The sequence below is a fragment of the Columba livia genome, chromosome 1 (assembly GCF_036013475.1).
Source record: "Columba livia isolate bColLiv1 breed racing homer chromosome 1, bColLiv1.pat.W.v2, whole genome shotgun sequence".
NCBI lineage: Eukaryota > Metazoa > Chordata > Aves > Columbiformes > Columbidae > Columba > Columba livia.
In genome coordinates this window covers 171,785,676-171,805,033 of record NC_088602.1, presented here as the reverse complement: position 1 = coordinate 171,805,033, position 19,358 = coordinate 171,785,676, and the positions used below count along the sequence as shown (strand labels likewise).

At 43.0% G+C, this 19,358-nt stretch overlaps 1 protein-coding gene across 3 annotated transcripts in view; it reads left to right on the top strand.

The window, feature by feature from the left end:
* Positions 1–19,358, top strand: part of XPNPEP3 (X-prolyl aminopeptidase 3) — a 36,858-nt gene that overhangs the window by 3,708 nt on the left and 13,792 nt on the right. Inside the window, exons 3-10 of one of the 3 annotated variants that reach the window (XM_065046442.1) lie at positions 708–1,115; positions 3,606–3,808; positions 4,735–4,797; positions 6,168–6,281; positions 9,372–9,457; positions 10,124–10,307; positions 11,799–11,919; positions 12,760–15,572. In XM_065046442.1, coding sequence (XP_064902514.1) covers positions 708–1,115; positions 3,606–3,808; positions 4,735–4,797; positions 6,168–6,281; positions 9,372–9,457; positions 10,124–10,307; positions 11,799–11,919; positions 12,760–12,926 — 1,346 coding nt within the window. In that variant the 3' untranslated portion in view covers positions 12,927–15,572. Of the gene's footprint in view, positions 1–707; positions 1,116–3,605; positions 3,809–4,734; positions 4,798–6,167; positions 6,282–9,371; positions 9,458–10,123; positions 10,308–11,798; positions 11,920–12,759; positions 15,573–19,358 lie in introns of those variants that run through there. The other 2 variants (XM_065046454.1, XM_065046443.1) reach the window with 2 other exon arrangements.

The window sequence follows — 19,358 nt, the reverse complement described above, 5'->3', positions numbered from 1 at the left end:
CCAAATTATTAATTATTGAGAAAAGCTACATCTGCCTTTGCGAAGATTCCTTCTCTTAACCAGAGTCTGCTACCAGCCTGCGGTTTGTGATTTCTTTCTGCTGGGATCTTGTGACCGGTTAAACTCTGCAACCTCTGTGTTTCTGCCTGATCTCCCGGTATCTGTAATGCTCAGTCCACCCCCTTATGGTTTAGAACTAGTTGCTTTATGAGTTGACTTAGTGTGTATTTGAATAGACATTCTAGCTCTATCTGAGGAAATGAATGCCCAGCCCAGGAGATAATCTTCTGTTCAATGTCCAGACGCTGTAAAACCCATCAGTTTTCAGCAGTCAAAGTTCTGTTTGCTTTGCCCCTTTCCTTTTTTTTTTTTACATGTTTTTCTGAAAACACCCATCTGGTTTGGATGTTTGTCTGTATCTGCCGGATTTTGTGCTTTCTCCTTTTGGACAGAAATACATAACAGCAAATCCAATTTGTTAAAATAGATTTCTGTCTTTGTGTGATGGAGGAGCAGATCGAGTGAGGATGTGCTGTAGGGGTGGAACTTCAAGAGATGCGTGAGAGAGCAATGGGAAGGCCAATGAGGGACCACACTGAAGCCATGAATGTAAAAGGCATCAGGGGGTAGGCAGGAATCTAGCATGTGACTAGTAAAATATCACGAGTGCCTTGAATTTTTCCATCTGATTTGGTTTGTATTCGCAGGAGAGGTAACCCCAGGATTGTCACAGGTGGAATATGCTCTTCGTCGACACAAACTGATGGCCTTGATCCAGAAGGAAGCCCATGGCTGGGGCGGTTCGGACCACACAGTGATTCTGCTGTCCAACCCCACGTACTACATGAGCAATGACATCCCCTATGTTTTCCACCAGGACACGAACTTCCTCTACCTCTGTGGCTTCCAGGAGCCTGACAGCATCCTTGTGTTGCAGAGCATTCCTGGCAAAGCGCTGCCCTCCCACAAATCCATCCTTTTTGTGCCTCGCAGAGATGCAAGCCGAGAGCTGTGGGATGGGCCCCGATCAGGCACAGATGGGGCAATTGCTCTCACAGGAGTAGATGAAGCTTACACCATCGAGGAGTTCAGGCACTTGGTGGCCAAGCTGAAAGGTAACAAAAAGTGGAGGGGGAATGGAGATGAGATGAGATGAGATGAGATGAGATGAGATGTGTTTTGCAGGGTCTGAATGGTGTGGTTTGTGACACCAGTTCAAGACTATCATGAATTTGGGGAGGTGCAGGAGATACAACAGTGTGACAAAGGCAGTTGGAAGTTCTTGTTAGCTTCTTGAGGGTCACCAATGGAAATCTAGTTTTGGAAATAATAGTTTTTCTTCCCCTCTGAATTTCTTGTACACCATGTGAATGCCAACATGCACGTCTGTGAAACATAAGGAACAGGATAAGCAAGAGAGCATCGCAAACCATGTTACTGTTTCAGTCATATATTTTTGCTGACAGAGCCAGAACCAGATTAAGTGTGGGAAACTTAATGGTATTTTACTCATAATAGACTTGGAAAATGATCCACACAGGGAGGTTGTTAGTCCACTCACCTTTTTTAGATAGATGTTGACTTATTCTTGAAATAGACAGGCTGTCCTTTAGACATGTATTTCTGCGTCTAACATCACCATGTACCCTCAATACTTATAACCCAGAGTGAACTTAAATGTGTTATAAAATGAAACTGGAGGTTTATGACAGTATAAAAAGGGTAAGTGCTTGAGGCATTACACAGATAAATAGAGTTTATGCTGAAGTCTTACATACCATCTCGGATTCTAGTTCTCTTGTTTCAAAAAAGGAATTACCCAAAATAGAAAAGTCACAGAAAGGGCTACAAGGGTGATTAAAAGTATGGAGTGTGTGTGAGATACTTGCTGAACAAACCTTCTCAGTTTAAAAAAGCAAAACCAGAAGGTAAGGTATCAAATATGTGTAAGGTTATGTAAAGCACAGAGAGGATGAGTAGGAATGATTACTTGCTGTCTTTCATAATTTACAAAGGGAACACTGAAATGATCAGATGGCAGGTTTTGACACTTTTTAAGTTTTAAGTTGTAGATCATTCATGGAAGGTTTGGAATGTCAAAAGTATAAATGGATGCAAAAGGTTTTAGTTCTGTGGGGGAGAGGTCCGTGAAAAGCAGTTAACGAAGATACAGCCTTGAAATGGAGAAACCAGCAGTGGGGAGGATGTGCTAAGGAAAAGACTCTTTCATAAATGCCCGGTTTCTTAGAGACTTTTTGTAAGCATCTACTTATGGCTGCTGTCACCAAAGAAGAAGGGCCTAGGTGGACATTAGCTGTGGTTTAGCATAGCTTTTCTACTCATTCCCTTTTAAAATGTTCCAGTGGGCAGAATGTGGGTGCTAACTCTCATGTTCCAAAAAAATTTCCACATAGGTAAATATGTTTGTTCTCAGTTAGTTCATCTTCTCTGAATGGCTGAGATAAGCAGTTGTTCCTCAAAGATATTCAGAAGCATAGTTGATAAGGACCCTGATTCCATGTGATGGGTAAAAGGTAAATTGCTTTCCAGCATCAGGGGAAACAGGCTAAGTGGGAGTACAGTTCAGAACATGGACCACTGCAGTGCAATGGATACTTAGCTTACACAAGTGCAACTTTGATATGGAAACTCTGATCTGTTCAAGATACATATATTCAGTGATGATCATAAAAAACAATATTTGCTTAGGAGTGCGATTTGTCAAATCTTCATGCTTTGCATTGATAATCTTGAATCATAGAATCATTATGGTTGGAAGAGATCCTCAGGATCATTGCATCCAACTGATAACCTGGCATTGTCAAGTCCACCTCTAAACCATGTCCCTAAGAACCTCATCTGCACATCTTTTAAACATCTCCAGGGATGGTGGCTCCACCACTTCCCTGGGCAGCCTGTTCCAATGCCTGACAACCCTTTCTGGGAAGAAATTTTTCCTAATAACCAATCTGAACCTCCCCTGGCACAACTTGAGGCCGTTTCCTCTCATCCTATCCATGCTACTTGGGGAAAAGAGACCAACACCCTCCATGCTACAACCTCCTTTCAGGTAGTTGTAGACAGCAATAAGGTCTCCCCTCAGCCTCCTTTTCTCCAGGCTAAACAGCCCCAGCTCCCTCAGTTGCTCCTCATAGGACTTGTTCTCCAGACCCTTCACCAGCTTCGTTGCCCTTCTCTGAACTCTCTCCAGTGCTACTTCTAGTGTGGGGCCCAAAACTGAACCCAGCATTCAAGGTGCGGCCTCACCATTGCCAGATACAGAGGGATAATCTGCTGGCCACACTGTTTCTGATACCCACCAGGATACTCTTGGCCTGTTTGGCCACCTGGGCACACTCGTGTTCAGCCAGCTGTTGACCAACACCCCCAGGTTCTTTTCTGCCAGGTGGCTTTCGAGCCACTCTTCCCCAAGCTAGTATACTGTGACAGTGAAAGTGCCATATGGTCTGTAAATGCAGATTCAGAGGAAATCAATTTCTCAAATATAGCAACAAGTCTAGTTTAGCAGGAATGAGTTTGTTCAGTCTGGGGAGAACATTTCTACATTTATTTTAATCTGTGTCAGCTTTTGTTTTGTATTCCAGGTGAGTCAAACATTGTTTGGTATGACTTCACGAAACCAGTGCACACAGAGCTTCACGCCGACTACATGCAGCCCCTGACCGAGATAAAAGCTCGGCACAAAACCCACATCCAGGGCATCCGACATCTAGTGCAAAACCTTCGTCTGATCAAATCTCCTGCGGAGATTGAAAGGATGAAGATCGCTGGACGGCTGACAGCAGAGGTATGGGGTCATGTGTTCTCCAAATGAACTGCTGCATTCCTTTAGAGCAGAAAGGGGAGGGAGTTGTGGATGGAGTGACGTGGGCTGGAAGGGCAGCTTCGGTCTAATCCATTACTAAACGGTTGTGCCTCAACCATGGGCTGGGCTCAGCTTCCTCTACATGAGAATGAGAAACAGGAAGGCTTCTTGGTCTACCAGCTTCTCTCAGTGTAGCTCCAGTGAAGACAAACCAGCAGCTGTTAGACCGTGTTTAAAAGCAATGTCTATTCGGGAATACGGGCAGCCTCTTTGCTCTCTTCCCAGCCTCCTTGCTCCTTCCCCACACTGTTTTCTTTCCCATTTATTCTGTTGATTTTGAAGAAATGGGACTTTTGTGAATGCTTTGCCAGTGTATGTCTCTGTATTCCCCCTTCTCCCTCAAATACCTTTTGAACTCATTGGCCAATTTAAACAAATCTGACAGATACCTCAAATGCAGTCATGTTTTTGTAAATATTATTAAAATAGCCAAATAGAAAAGAGAGGCACAGTTTGTTCTCCTCTGAAGGAAAAACTGCATAAAGCACCCTTATTATATGTGAGGGAATCTGTGGTTGTGACAACTCGTAAAATTCCAACCCATGGGATCAGCTTCAAGCATCTAATTATTTTTCAAAAACTAGAGTCAATCAGCCGCTAAATGTAATTTCACAGGTAACATGGCTTAATCAGTTCTAATCTTGACAGTACTCTGGATTTTCAGTTGCCTCTAGTTCCTGTGTTCTGGGCCAGCTGATTTTAGGCTTTCCTCAAAAGACAGCAGCTAAAAACCAAACAAACAAAAGCAAACCAACAGCAAAACTAACAACAAAAACCAAATAAAAAACAAAAGAACTTCACTCAAGTTCAGGCTCCTTTGCTAACTGAAAGGCCCTTCTTTTTCACAGGCTTTCATAGAAACAATGTTCGCCAGCAAATCCCCAGTAGATGAAGCCTTTCTGTATGCAAAGGTGAGTACTTTGTGGTTGGAGGCAAGATAGAAAGGCTGAATGTTGGTTATCCTTCCAGGAAACTAGAAATATCAGATCTCTCTATAATGTGCCTCCCACTGCAGAACCTTTCTCCTTCACCCAATTTGTGTGGTTCCTAGGATGTACAGAAAACTCATTGTGAGCAATTCTTCAACTGGACTTCCTGTACCCTTACTGAAGAATGTAGTGGTTGTCAAAGTTTATCTGCTATTGATGTCTTTTTTCTGTTGTATTTAAAACCAAAACCTGCTAAACAATCAGAGATACAGTTATTATCTTATTCAGTAATACAGTTGTATCATATATGATTTAAGTAGTTACAACACCTGTTTGTGAAGCCTGCTTCTCTTGACTCTAGCCTGTTACTACATCAGGTTACCACAGCTGTCTTGAAGCAATGTAGACAGCTCTCAATTACAAAATAAGGACTAATTGGCCTGTGCATTTGGGAAGGAATTTTGTAAAGACTTGCAGTGAGATGCCTGTTTGAGAAACATGAGCAGGATTTGACCCTCTGTTGTAACATAGATGGGCCTGTGCTGACATGGCACTGAGCAGCAGTACTGACTTGTAAAGAAAATTATTTTAATTAAAGTGTATTTTACAGATCAATTTTTCACTCCAGATCAGGATTAGAAACCTGCTTTACTACATGTAGGCATACTGGAGCGTTCTGTCCCACGTGATTTTGGTAATTATAGAGAAGACATGTTATTAATGTATTGAAGATTTAGAGGGTTTTATAGATGCAAGTTTTTTAATTTCCATGCTTTTATCAGCTTCATCACTCTAGAAAGGTAAAAAAAAATCTTGAGGCTTACAGAGCATTTTTGGTTTTACCGTTTGCATATCAAGGTAGTGCATGCTTTCAAACCTCAATTCAACAGAGTCATGAATTTTCAGATACAGATACTACTGTAAATATGCTGGTAAATTGTAATTTTAAAATACAACAGCAAAACACAACTGTTACCATGCTGACATTTAGGATCTTTGAAAATTGTTTTATGGCAACTGAGAGCATTACTTTATGTAACAACAAATCCTCACCTAGGTTTATGACAACATAATGAATGTTTGATACAGTATTGAACAGCTTGTACTAAAAAGAGATTTAATGAGACCAGAGGCAGGCGTAAAACACTCTTTGGATAGTTCTGTATTTTTTTCCTCCGGTCTTCCTGGAAAACCTTCAAGGCTGCTTTCATTTAGTGAACTCACTTTCCAGTTTCACTTTGTGTTGTACAAATTAAGAAAACAATTGTAGGACATTAATTATAATAGCCCCAGGATAGTTAATCACCTGAATCAGCACTAACGGTCTGCTCTTCTCTGAATTGGTATTTCAGTTTGAATTCGAGTGTCGGGCCCGTGGTGCTGACATCTTGGCCTACCCCCCTGTTGTTGCTGGTGGCAACAGGTCAAACACTTTGCACTATGTGAAGAACAATCAGCTCATCAAGGTAAACCATATGCTGTCCAGTGATTTACAGTGCAGTGCTGTGACACGCTGTTGCCATATGTGTGCCCTTGCTGCTCTTCATTTTGACTGAACAGATCAAAACAAATACATGTTTCAAGTGAGCAGAGGAAAGCAATCCTGCCCTGGTTAGTTTTACTGTCAGTGAAAGATTAACTTCACTCTTTGCGCTTTCTGCAGTATTTTCTGAACAGTGGAGGTACTACCAAACAAGTTTGCAGATAACTTCATTTAGTGAGCACGTCTACACCACAGCAGCATGTGGTGCTGGATGGGTTCCTCACCTCACGAAAGAGAGGGACCACTGCAGCAGGCAGAGCCAAGGCACTTTGGAGATCTTCTGCTGTCACTTGCATTGCTTGGCCTTGCCCTGCAACATAGGATTATAGAATCAGTTTGGTTGGGAAAGAACTTCAAGATCTTTGAGTCCAACCATTAATGTAACTTCGGCACTAAACCACATCCCTAAGAACCTCATCTATGCATATTTTAAACACCTCCAGCGATGGTGATTCCACCACTTCCCTGGGTGGCCTGTCCCAGTGCCTGACAGCCCTTTCCATGAAGAAATTTTTCCTAATATCCAATCTAGCATAAGGTGCAAGAGTGCATTCTTGCTCTGGCAAAGCTGAAAAAGCATTTCAGACTCCATGCAGAGCTGGTGAGGGGAACAAGGAGGGAAAGGATCAGCGTTAAATGCTGAGAGGTGGATTACATGGCTGTAGGTAAATTGATGGGTCATGTCTTGTCTTATTCTGAAGAGTCACATTATTGAGGTGAACCCATTCCAGCTTACCTGACAATACACCTTTAGATTCAGATGAGTATTTTCAGGAGCAGTATTCCCTTACTGCTGTTGTCAAAATTCACTTTTCAGAGGAGCATATTTTTCCTCTGCCTTAATGCAGGATGAAATTTTCCCACCAGCATTGTCTTTTCTTGAAGCTGGCATGCTAGCAGACCTTGAAATGATCAGCAGAGACAGACATACAAAAGATATGACAGGCTGCTTTTGGCAGGAAGAAGCCTCCTTTGTTGTCCTGTCATCCAAGGTCAGGCGTGCTCATATAACTCCAGTTGCTTGTGTTAATGTTGTTCAGCTAAATGATCGTCACTTGTTTTTTTTCAAAATTGTTAAGTAGGAGGTTAAACCCGTAAACTTGACTCTTCTTTTTCCTTTGTGTGCTACTTCCTACAGATCTTGTTGCCAGATAGCCTAACAAAGTGTCTAATTTGGAAGGTATCTGAAGGCTGCGTGTGGCCTCATGTGGACGTCATTCAGTCCACCACTTAGTAAGCTCAGCTTTAAAGAAAGAGGACAAGATGCACTTACTGGACAATGAAATCACAGGCTGAATTCCCTTAGCTGATAAACTGTTACTTAGTTTGTTTAATTGCTTAGAAGAGGGCAGGTGCTATAATGTCATATTTTACTTAAAGAATTGAACCAGGTATTCTGAAAAAGTTAAAAATGCAATTTAAATGGATGTTTAGTGGCCTGTCTGTTCAATAGGATAGTGATATCTGCTCACTGCTAGTTTATCTACTGTGTGTTTGTGGCACATAACTGTACACAATGGATAGTAGCTATCACTGGAAGTAGTGCTAGCAGTGAAATTCTACTGCTTATATTTTACCTTAACATGCTAGAATTATTCCTTGTCTCCTGGTTTTGCCTAGGATGGAATTAATTTTCTTCCCAGTAGCTGATATGCTGTGTTTTGGGTTTGGGATGAGAATAATGTTGAGAACACAGGGATGTTTTAGTTTTTGCTGAGCGGTGCTTACACAGAGTCAAGGCCTTTTCGGTTTCTCACCACTCCACCAGCAAGTGAGCTGGGAGTGCAGAAGAAGATGAGAGTGGACATGACTAGGACAGGTGGACCCAGGTGGCCAAAGGGATGTTCCATATCATATGATGTCATTCTCAATAGGTAAACTAGGGGGGAAACTGGCCAAGGGGGCCACTGCTTGGGGACAGGCTGGGCATCGACTGGCAGGTAGTGGGCAATTGCATTGTGCATTGCTTTTTTTCTATATTATACTATTAGTATTAGTATTTTCCCTTCATTTTCTGCCCTATTAAACTGTCCTTATCTCAATACACAAGGTTTACCTATTTTTCCCGGTTCTTTCCCCCATCCCACTGGATAGAGTGAGTGAGCAAATGGCTGCGTGCTGCTCAGCTGCCTGCCGGGTTAAACACTGCCTTGTCATTCCACACCATGGCTGCTGGCACAATCACAGATCTGTGGAGTGAATCTCTATAAAAGGCCTTGGATTGCAAGTAGCATAAATCCATAGTGAATTTAATCCAAACTTTTTACAGATCTCACTGCTCTATTTGTAGTTAGACCCTTCAAGGAGGGAAAGCAAAGCAATGGTTTTGTTCCTGGCCCTTTGTCTTTTTTGCATGGCTTTTTGGAAGATGTGCAGTCAGTGATTTGATAGACATGGAACAGTTTTGCTGAAGTGAACTGGAGGTTCACATCATCTAAGTTTTTTCTTCATTACCAGATAGATTCAGAAGTATATCTTAGAGCGGTCAGGGCAGTCCCAGAAGCGAACAGAGAGGATGGTACAAGCTATTCAATAGTGCATTTACAGTAGTGATACACTGTCAGGGAAGTGATTTTGCTGGTTCTTCCTACCTTGTGACAAGGCTAAATCTCTAGCCATTGCTGATCATGTGGGTAGCTCAGAAATCTGTGTTTTTTGTTGCAAAACCCTTCTGTCTCAGTCACTAGCAGAGAACTACTGGTGAGAGAAATCAGTGGTGTAATTTGCTGGCATAGGCGATGCAGGTGTAAATGGGACTGCTCTCTCGGAGTGCAAAATAGTGGAAGGAAGATGTCTATAAGCATAATGGTCAGAGACTATCTTGCAGAGAAACAATCCGACTGGAATAGCTTATTTATAAGCACCTGGCTGTTGCTCTGCAGAAGGAATTCACATTTCTGCAGCTGCTTTGCAAAAATAAATACATAATCTTCTTTCTTGCTCTCAGACAGAGAAATCAATTCAGTTAATAGCTGGACTGACCCACAGGGCATTTTTTCCTGTTATTCTCCAGGATGGTGAACTGGTTTTACTGGATGGTGGATGTGAGTCTTCCTGCTACGTAAGTGACATCACGCGTACCTGGCCCGTCAACGGAAGGTATGCTGCAATAATGCGATTTTGAAGAACTTTGAGAAGCTCTTAAATAATTGATGGAATGAGTGTATGTGTGTTTAATATCTGTGTGAGTATTTTTAACATGTCTTATTCTGTGGTTCTTCAGAGTAATCAAATTATATAAACTAATCTTTCAGCATGAGAAGCTGAATTCCCACTGTCTCATTAATTACTGCATGAAAATGTGTGATTACTGCTATTTTCACCTATTACAACATGCTTAAAGTGCAGAGAGGGCTTTTGTGCCTTCAGCTGTGGCTGACTGTGGTTGTATGTAAAAGAACAGGAGTTTAGTTGGCCTGTACATAGCTCTGTCAGTTGTGAATTTGTTGGTGTGTTGTCTCGGTGGTTCTGTGTTTAATTCCTATATGTTTTGACTCAAGTGCATTCTTTTTCCTGTAGTACCTTTGCCTTGCTTTGCTTTGGGGTTAGGTTGTCAGCTGAGAAGCTCTGCCCTGACCCAGTGTATGGAAGGACATGTTGGAGTGATGCTTTGTCTGAAATTTCATATATGGAGCCAGTTGCTTTCAGTTCTGACTTTCTGACTTTCCCTTCTCCAGCACTGAACTGAATCTGTCCCAAAACAGGTTCTGGTTGGAGGTTTCATTGTGAGAACTGTCATTTGTTCCTTTTCTCAATGGTTTTCAGGTTCACCAAACCCCAAGCAGAACTGTACCAGGCTGTCCTGGATATTCAGAAGTCCTGCCTGAGCCTCTGCTCCCCAGGTGTGAGCCTAGAAAATATCTACAGCCTCATGCTGAGCCTTATTGGACAGAAACTGAAAGAGTTGGGGGTTCTAAAGAGCAGCATCACTGACAGCCACTTCTTCAAGGTACTCCAAGTTTTTTTTACTCCAAGTTTTTTTTACTCCAGCTTCTTCCCCACTAGGCCTGACTGTTTTCTCCTTGGGTTATGTTAGTGGCTTCAGTTTGGCCCAGGAATGTGCTTTTGAGATTAATCATCTAATTGTCCCCACTCACTATGCTTTCATTCGTGTTGCGGGGTGGTCTCAGCACAGGATTGGATTTCTCGCAGACAAGGCTAAACTTGAAGGTGTGTTTCAACCATTCAGCGCACAATTTAGTCTCAAGTAGCCCCCCAGCCTTATATGCACACAGTGTAAAAATTTGTTCTTCAACACTTCCTGTTTCTTTCTGTGGATTCATTCCCATTGTTCTGCACTACTTGTTAGTGTAGGTGCAGCTTTAGAGTACAGTCTGAAGGGACCTGTTGGCACTAACACAAAATTCTGTGCCCAGGGCTGGCTGCAAGCAATTAGTCATATTTTTGCAATCTGTTGAACATAGCATAAATCTGCAGTGCCACCAAAAGATGCAGCCCATTCTCAGTTGTTCCACCTGCTGCCTCTTCTGCACCATTTTGTGTCAGCATTGGGATTCACAGAACTACCTGGTGAACAGACTGGGGAACTGGTCTGCTGTAGAGCTGAACCTGCAAACAAAAACAGGACTGGTTTGCAGTTTGAGAAGTTTATTTGGTTCCACTCGCTGCAAACCTGCGTGACTGCTAGTGTCAATACAAGAAAGATGGTGGAACCAGGTGACAGAACTACCCCTTTGGCAGCAGCATGGATCTCTGCCAGATTTGCAGTAACAGCATGTGTTCTCTCCTGCAAACGGAGGCTATCGTGATGGTCTCTCTCAGCAGGCGGCAGCACAGCCAGATGAGACCAGCGTCTGCAGCTCAGTCCCACTGAATGTGAGGAGCATGAGGCACAGGAGGAGTTAGCTCTTTGATTCCAGCTGTCAAGAAACTCCACCCTGGAGGGAGGGGGATTAAGATGATGCAGGGGGAGGTGGTGTCAGTGCCCTGTAGAGGTGGATTAAAGTCCTGCTGTAGCTGCTGAGTGAAATCAGCACAGCATTCGCTCTGCCATGCATAGGCGACCTTTTTGCCACATCATGTATCAGCTGTATCGGCTGCTGTTGGTTGTCAGGGTCTGCTGATGGGAGCAACACAGGGCTTGGATGTTTAAGGGGTGGAAAGGGTTGGGGAAGCAAAGCTCAGTGAGCTGATAACTAAAGTCTTTCCTGACATGCTGAGGTAGTGAAGGGCTTGGATTCTTCAGTAAGGGGGAAAGGCAACCTGCAACATGCTCATAGTAGGCACCTGGTACACGTGGGTTTTGATGGCTGTCCAGTTCTGGTAAATGGAAGACAGCCCTTGATGACCTAGTCATGGCAGTAAGATTGCTAGTTAAGCACACATAACTGTTCTGTCTCTTCTCCCTAGCTTGTGTATTGGAACAAGAGATGGGGCTGTGTTTAACTGCCTCCATGACACTTGTTTTGTCTTCTGCTAGGCTGTTCGAAAGTACTGCCCGCATCATGTGGGCCATTACTTGGGCATGGATGTTCATGATACCCCAGATATATCTCGATCGCTCCCGCTCCAGCCAGGCATGGTGATAACCATTGAACCAGGTAAAAAGATGTGCGATCAGTGGTGGAGCAAAACATGCCAGCACTGAGGATAACAGTGTTGCTCTGAGTAGTTAGTTGGTCTCTTAGACCAAAGCATTCAGGTCCTTTCTGGTGAAACTGAAAATTATCACAGTATTAGAAAACATTAGGTTATCCCCCTCCCAAAGTCATTACAGTATTAGAAAACTCTATTTCTCTCCCAAACAGAACATATTGTGGGAGTACACTCTCAGAAAGTGTCTGTCCAGCAGGAAGCAGAGTAATGTAGACCTCAGACTGTTAGTGTTTGACCCAGAGCAGCACAGGTCAATCGTAGTGCAGAGAAGCAGGGTAAATTCACTCGTGCTGTGTTCTGTGTTACTGTGACTGTCCTGTCAGAGATAGTGTGAGTCTCCAGCATTGCAGTCTGCAATTGCAGGCATTCACAACTTAGCTTTGCAAATTAGGCATTTCACGATGGATCTTTCTTTCTGCTTGTCACTGCGTTTGGAGTTGTCAGCTGGAAACTGATATTTAATGCTTGGCTCTTCTCTCTATTCAGAACATTGTTAAAATCATCATTGTGAACACAGTGTTGAGAGCAAGAAGTGCGAAGGCCAGCTGCAGTTGTGGAAGTTTTTATTAACATGCCAGTGTCTGTAGACAAAAAGAGACACTTTCCTTTCTTAGCCCACCAACTGCCATGAGTGAGGGGAAAGAGAGCAGCTTTTCTTACTAAAATTTTTCAGAATCAAACTCGTTATGTTGCTGAAAATCCAACTGTGCTCTTGTGGTTGTTCAGTAAGGGAATGGTGTTTTTCTGGGTAGTGCTGTGCGTTGTAATTCCCTTCCTTCTTTCAGGTATTTATATCCCTGAGGATGACATGAGTGCCCCTGAGAGATTTCGTGGCATTGGTGTGCGCATTGAGGATGACGTCGTGATAACAGAGGACGCGCCTCTCATCTTGTCTGCCAACTGTCCCAAGGAGATCTACCACATCGAGCAGATCTGTGGCCGCAGCTCATGATGCCCCTTCTCTGCCTCTTCTGTGCTCCTCAGGAGACGCAGCCCTGCAGGGACGCAGATCCCTGTAGTTGTCAAGTGATGGAGGGTGTGGACAGTTGATGGCAGATTCCAAGACTGGGGCTGGGAAGTAGAATGCAAAAGGCTTGGGTACTGAGGGATAAAAAAGCAAAGCAACCTTTTCCATGTGCATTTTCCTTCTGATTTCTTTGGTGCTGATGTTGAGCTGTTGTAGGACATGGGGATGGATTCTTCTCTCTGCTGTGTGGATCCATCTGTTCTGGTGCCCTTGGAGGGGTGAATTTTGTCAGTGCCACCAGGAGGGCTTCTGCCTGATCCCTGTCCAGACACACCGGTGCAACTGCTGAGACCAGGGCACGGTTGTTTACCCTGCAGCAGTAGTTTCACAACAGTCAGATTTTAACAGCGAAACTTCAATAAATTGTGTTCTGGAGGAATAAGGTGTGTCAAACAGCTTTGATTTTTATAGAGCCCTGGAAAGTAGGGGTTTGGTAGTTAGGAAAATGGGTTTGGTTTAGAAGTAGTTTTATCTGAAGCCGGTGGAGAACGCTTCTAGTATTATAAGGGTAAGGATGTGTTTGGGCCTTGTTCTAGCAGATGCAAAATAGGCCAACAGCAGGGAAAAATATCTCTGGTCTTTCAACTTATTGGGGTGTTTAGTAATTTCAGACAGCACAGATAGGGCTCAGGAGGTTGGACAAACCCACTGTTGCTGTCTTCTGCGTTCTCTTTTGTCCCAGCTGTCCATTCCAGTCTCCTGTTCGGAGCCCGCCTCTCTCCTGGGAAGCAGGGCCGTGTTGGGCTCCTCTGGCGAGCTGCTGGTTGTCCCCTGCATGGCAGGTGTCTGATTCTGGGACAGTCACAGCACCTTTCGGGTTCATGCTGTAAATGCCAGCAACTTCAGCAGTACGTTTTGGAAGAGTCTGCACTATGACAAGTTGCAAGTCTTTATATGGTTTTTCTAAAGTAATTCTCCTTTTCAAAACACTGAGGGTGTAATCACAGCTGCCTTTTGGGTTTTGCTAAGTGAAATCAGTAACTAACGCTCTGTGATAATATTTTTGAGGCAACGGTTAGTGTCCAGGATGGATGAGAAGTAAAGAGTTGTCTTCCCTCAACATCAGCCTACCACCCGGGCCATCGTATGCAGTAGTAAATACACCTACTAGAGGCAAACTGTGTATTTACTGAAAATATGTTGACAGTTATTTAACATGTCTGAAAAATACCTCTCATCAGTGCATCTCATTTTGTTTATGCTTGCTGTTGCATCACATCATCTTCCTTCCTTTGTGATGGTAGTTTTCAGTATTTTTTGTCTGTCATTCTTAATTTTCTTTATTTTTCTCTTCTTTTCCTATATTGTCTATTTTTGACTGACTATAATGTCACTGTTTCCTAGTCTGTTTTGCTTTCCAGTCGAAGTCACTGCCTTTTCCTGGGTTTGCCCTAATTCCCCACGTTGAATGTAGTCAGAACCGTGTGGGGAAGGTAGTCAGGGTTCCTTAGTTTGACCTCTTGCTCTGTTGCTGTGTAACCTCTAGCAAAACCTGCCTTTTTTTTTCCTCTTTGCTTTTCATTTCACTTAGTGAAGGCCAAATCGACAGTGTCTTGCATCTCTTACTGCTTTTAATGGGAGCTGGGTGCATGCACTGGGGTTTGAATTTGGCACTTGAAAGGCAGCCAAAGACATACCATAACTTTATTTTTTAAATGTGATGAAAAGTAAATGCTTGTACAAAGTTTAGTGTATCAAGTTTCATCTTGCTCACGATTATGGCAAATACCAAGTTTAGTTCATTACTTTTATGGATATTTATAATGTAACATAACATCTAGTTAAGAGAATCTGCTAATCTTTGATGGAAGCCTTCGTCAGGTGTTCATGCGTTACAGTGATACATACAGTGTAAATTGTTAGAAGGCAGGCTTGTTAAGTGTGGACGCAGAGCTGGTGAATACTTTTGATGTTATTCTGATCTGTAACGTATTTGTTGTTCCAATTACAGCTGTTGGAGCCATGTCAACTGAGACAAATCTTGGATTTTGGAACTATGTAAGCAGCTTAAAATAACATTAACCTGAGAGCTACCTGTATGTGCTTATCTGCACATCTGCCCATGTACCTAACAGAGTTAATAATTGTACTTACTGTAAATAAGCCTTTGAAATACATATAAAAAAGTTATTTTTAAAATAAACAATTTGTAGAAAGTAATTTCTTGGGCCATTGAGTTGCATGGCTGTCGAACAGATATAAGCAGCTCCAGGAAGGGCATTATTTTTCAGGGAGATTTATAAATTATCTGTAACCTATTTCGACTTGAAATAACATTGTCAAATGTAGGCATGCTCTAATTCCTACTCCTCTTGAAAAAATCCTGCAGCTTGCAAACCGTTTCTGCCAGTCAATAAGTGTTGTGGATAGTAATGTATCTGCAGGGGCTGCTGTGCCCCACCGTGCCAGGTGTGTCAGATTGAGGCTGTGTTGCTCCATGTTCTGTAATTCTTCCACAGTGTTTAGCCATTTCTTCAGCATAAACCGCTGCTAATGTTTTGAATCTGTTGTTCCATGTAAAGAAGAGTGCATTTTGCAGAATATATTAAATATGCGTCTTAACAACCTAAATTTTTTGAAGGCTTTTTCTCCCAGAGGTGGGTAATTGGTGTCCCTTGAATACAATCAAGTCCATAAACATTTTACATGACTTTCATCAAGAAACATCGAAGAACCCCTTCTCTGGCTGCAGGTACCCATAACATACCTCCCAAAGGCCTGTCCCATCCTTTCAGATTGACTGGTTTTGCCGCAGGGGAGGCTCCTCGCTCCAACCACTTGGGTCCAGGAACAGCTCTCGGTGGCAGCACAAGTTGCCAGGCGCCTGATGAGGGCAGTGGTGGGATCACTGGAAACGAAAGCGAAATTGAGGTACAGGCAAGTTCACCTGGGGAGAGATTTTATTGCAGCTGACGCACAGGTGTTAAGGGCGTCAGAGTACAGGAGAAAATGAGAGCCAGCCATCCCTGTGGAGAAGACGCTTTCCCTTCGGAGGAAGCCCAGGAGGCTTTTCTTGGCTTTCCCATTTCACCTACCAGGGGCCTGTTTTGCCTTGCAGAGAACTAGTTAGTAGTAAAATCCTGGTGTTAAAGTACAGTCTGAGCAGAGGTGCTAATTTGCAGATATGTCACTGTCATCAAAATGGAAAGAAATTTGGCATTTAACACAGTTTGGCATTGTAGCTCTTATCTGTGAAAAATACAGTATGTCTTTCCTAAAATTGCTTTTGTTATTTTGCAAAGGAACCTGATGGCATAGGAAGAAGCGAACTGAGAGCGCACATAAAAGAGAATGGAAACGGAGGTTTTGGGTAATGTACAATGCAATAGAGAAGATTCCGGGGAAGGGTGAGACATGGAGCTGCGGGGATGTGTGCAGGTGGATGTGAGAGCGAGGAGAGAACAACGGGGTGTAAAATGGCTATTCAGGGTGTTGTCAGAGTGGTGCGAGAGCTGCAGGAAACTGGTTACAGGAGACCCTGATTGATTTGTCCTGCTCAGGAAGGAGGAACAAAGGAATCGGATTGTATTGATGAAGTTGGTCTTAACAGTTAGTTTAATTATTTCTTTTAAAAATCAATAGAATTATCATATGAGAAAGTTTTCTGCAGTTTCATGTTATTGATCATGTGTCATATTTTAAATAATGTGAAGGGGAAGAGTATGTTTCTAGGCAAAATCTTCGTTATGATGGAGAGAGCAAGGCCGAGGTTACATGCCCTTATGCTATTCACATTACTGCTGTGGAAATTTAGTAATTACTCCCAGGAGGATTATCATAAAGCAAAAAGAGTTAGGGTTAAACTTAGAAAAAAATCTATACGAGATAAATGACAAAAATGCTTTAATTATGATGAGATGCTTAGTACTTTGTGTAATTGGACGAAGAAACTCAGCACTGCAATGAATCGACATTTTTTTATTTATTTGAAACTGAGTCGTCTAGAAACCTATATAGGCATCTCTTCATTAGTATGCAGGTCTAAACTACATTTCAGTTTATAATTTTCTGGAATCATTACAGTGTCTCTGTTAAATGTGCTCCCTGCATGCGTGCTCAGCTTCCACTTGAGTAAAGATCATTGTTTGGACAGTGTTACAACGCTGGCTCTAGGAGTGGGTCTGACTTACAAAATTCATTGTATTTCAGAGGTGAAACAATGAGTTACATTTTAAAGTGGAATTTAAAATGGACAGTGAGACACAGTGGGCTTAATAATGCCCCATTTCTCCCCTTGGCTCTTCTCCTCCTCGGAGTTTGTCTTGCTGTCCTAACTGGCTCAGCCCACCTGGTTTTTGCTCTGAAGCGCCACCTGACATGGGCTAACCTAAACCAGACTATTCAGAAGATGGGCAGAAAGGAGCAAGGAAGAATTTCCATGTCCTCCATGCGTTAAACCTTCTCTTGCTGACTGATAACCACATATGGCTTTTTGCCTACCATGGCAGAGTTATCCATTAACAATGGTAAAGAAAAAAAGAAAATAATCCCTGTCTGGATAAGCCTGATAACCAGAGCTTTGATCCAAGAAAAGGTTAAGCAAGCTGGTTGTAGACCCAGGACTGAAAACAGCTGCTGTAGGGCTCAGTATGTTCCTTCCCCTTGGATGCTGGGGAAACAAGTAGCAATGCGGGAGTGATGTGCAGTCTTGGTTTGGGATCTTCTTGGGAATGCTGGTCTCAGGCATATGGTGAGCCAGAACTGACAGTGGTTGAAGCTCTGTGTTGGTTTTCTCCTTTCAAGACCATGAAGAGCCAGTGGCTTTTTAAAGGAATCTCTCTTTTTTCATTATTCAGGCAGGAACATCACGGCAGCAGAGGCTGGGAACACTCAGCCTGTGGTTCAGTCATCAACTAGGAGAAGCTGGCAGTCCAGCAACAGCTGGTTGAAATGCAGTTCTTTCCAGGGAAATAGGATCACTGCATTTTTTTACAGTAAATCAGGTCACTATGAACAATATTTTGGGAGAGGGAGAGAGGCTCAGCTTCTTTTTATTCCCTGACAGAATGAAGCTTCTGCCTCTATGTGCACTTTTGGGAGATGAATGCACAATGGGATTGGCCACTGATCCAAGTTCAGATTAAGCAGTTTGATGCTTGTACCAGGAAACAGCAGTTGTTAGGTAATTTCTTATCATGTCAATCTTTTACTCAGAGAGGTAGTCCTTTAAGTTTGGGGATAATATACCTTGCTTTTCCAGTCTAATGTGCCCGCACAGTGCAACATACAACTTCACTTTTGCCTACGGGAGCTACCACTGATAGCTCTGTGATGAATAGTGTTACATCTCAGATGTGTACACATAGCAAACAGTGTAGTCATTTGGAGAAAGCATGGCTGCTAATGGTACAGAAGAGGCTGGGGTTTAAGGTTTGTCAGTGCAGGTCTTGTTTCAGGCTACAAAACCTGGTGTTCCTGATACTGTCTCCGAACACCCTTTCTTACCTCGTCTTGGCAGACAGATCATTTCTGTTGAGTGGCCTCTGTGAAGTTCATCATTTGTGTTGGCATTTCTGTGCTGTTCTCTTAATGTGCCATCAGCATCCCATTTTGACCTAGTAACTGCTTAACATTTTTAACATTGCTTCTCAGATAGACAAAGTCTGGTATTAGGAGAGTTCCCATCACGGGACCGAAGCTGCTGTGGAGCCGGGTCTGGCCGACTCCCCACACACGGCACAGACGCCCCTTCAGCCCCATTGCACATCTTCTCAGAGGGACCGAGAGACACGGCCCTACTGACAGCTCAGGCATCTCCAGTCCTCCCATCCCCACGCAGCTGCCCCTGTCACAAAGGCCTTAAATGTCCAACCATCCTTCTGACTGTTCCCCCGCCAGACTTGCAGAGGTACCGCTCTGCAGCCAAAAGAGCTGCAGCCTCCAGTGTGCTCATTGCACTGACCCGATACTTGTTGTCAGATTCCATAAGGTACCGCTGAGGTTCCTGTGATGCATTGCAGATGTCTGGTATGTATATTGCTTTCTAATTTATGCTTTACCCTGTTCTTTTCTTTTTTCCAGGAGATGAGCTTTTTAACAGCTCCATAGGTGTTACTGTGGTGACTGTAACCAGGCAAAAATATACAGTTCATATTGAGACAGTTCTACGTTTGTGGACTTGGATACGATTAAGAGATTTTTTTTAAAGGCTCGCTGTATTTTTTGCAGAATAGAGACATTTCTAATGAACTTTCAGTTTCACAGTATGAAGTGGAAATGTATGATTCACCTTCAAAAGCATGTGTGTATTAGTGTATATATATACAAACACATGCATATTATGCAAACAAAGGTTGCAACTTCTAGCTAGTTACAGATTTAGAAATTATTTTTTCTCCAGGCATCATTAAGATTGTT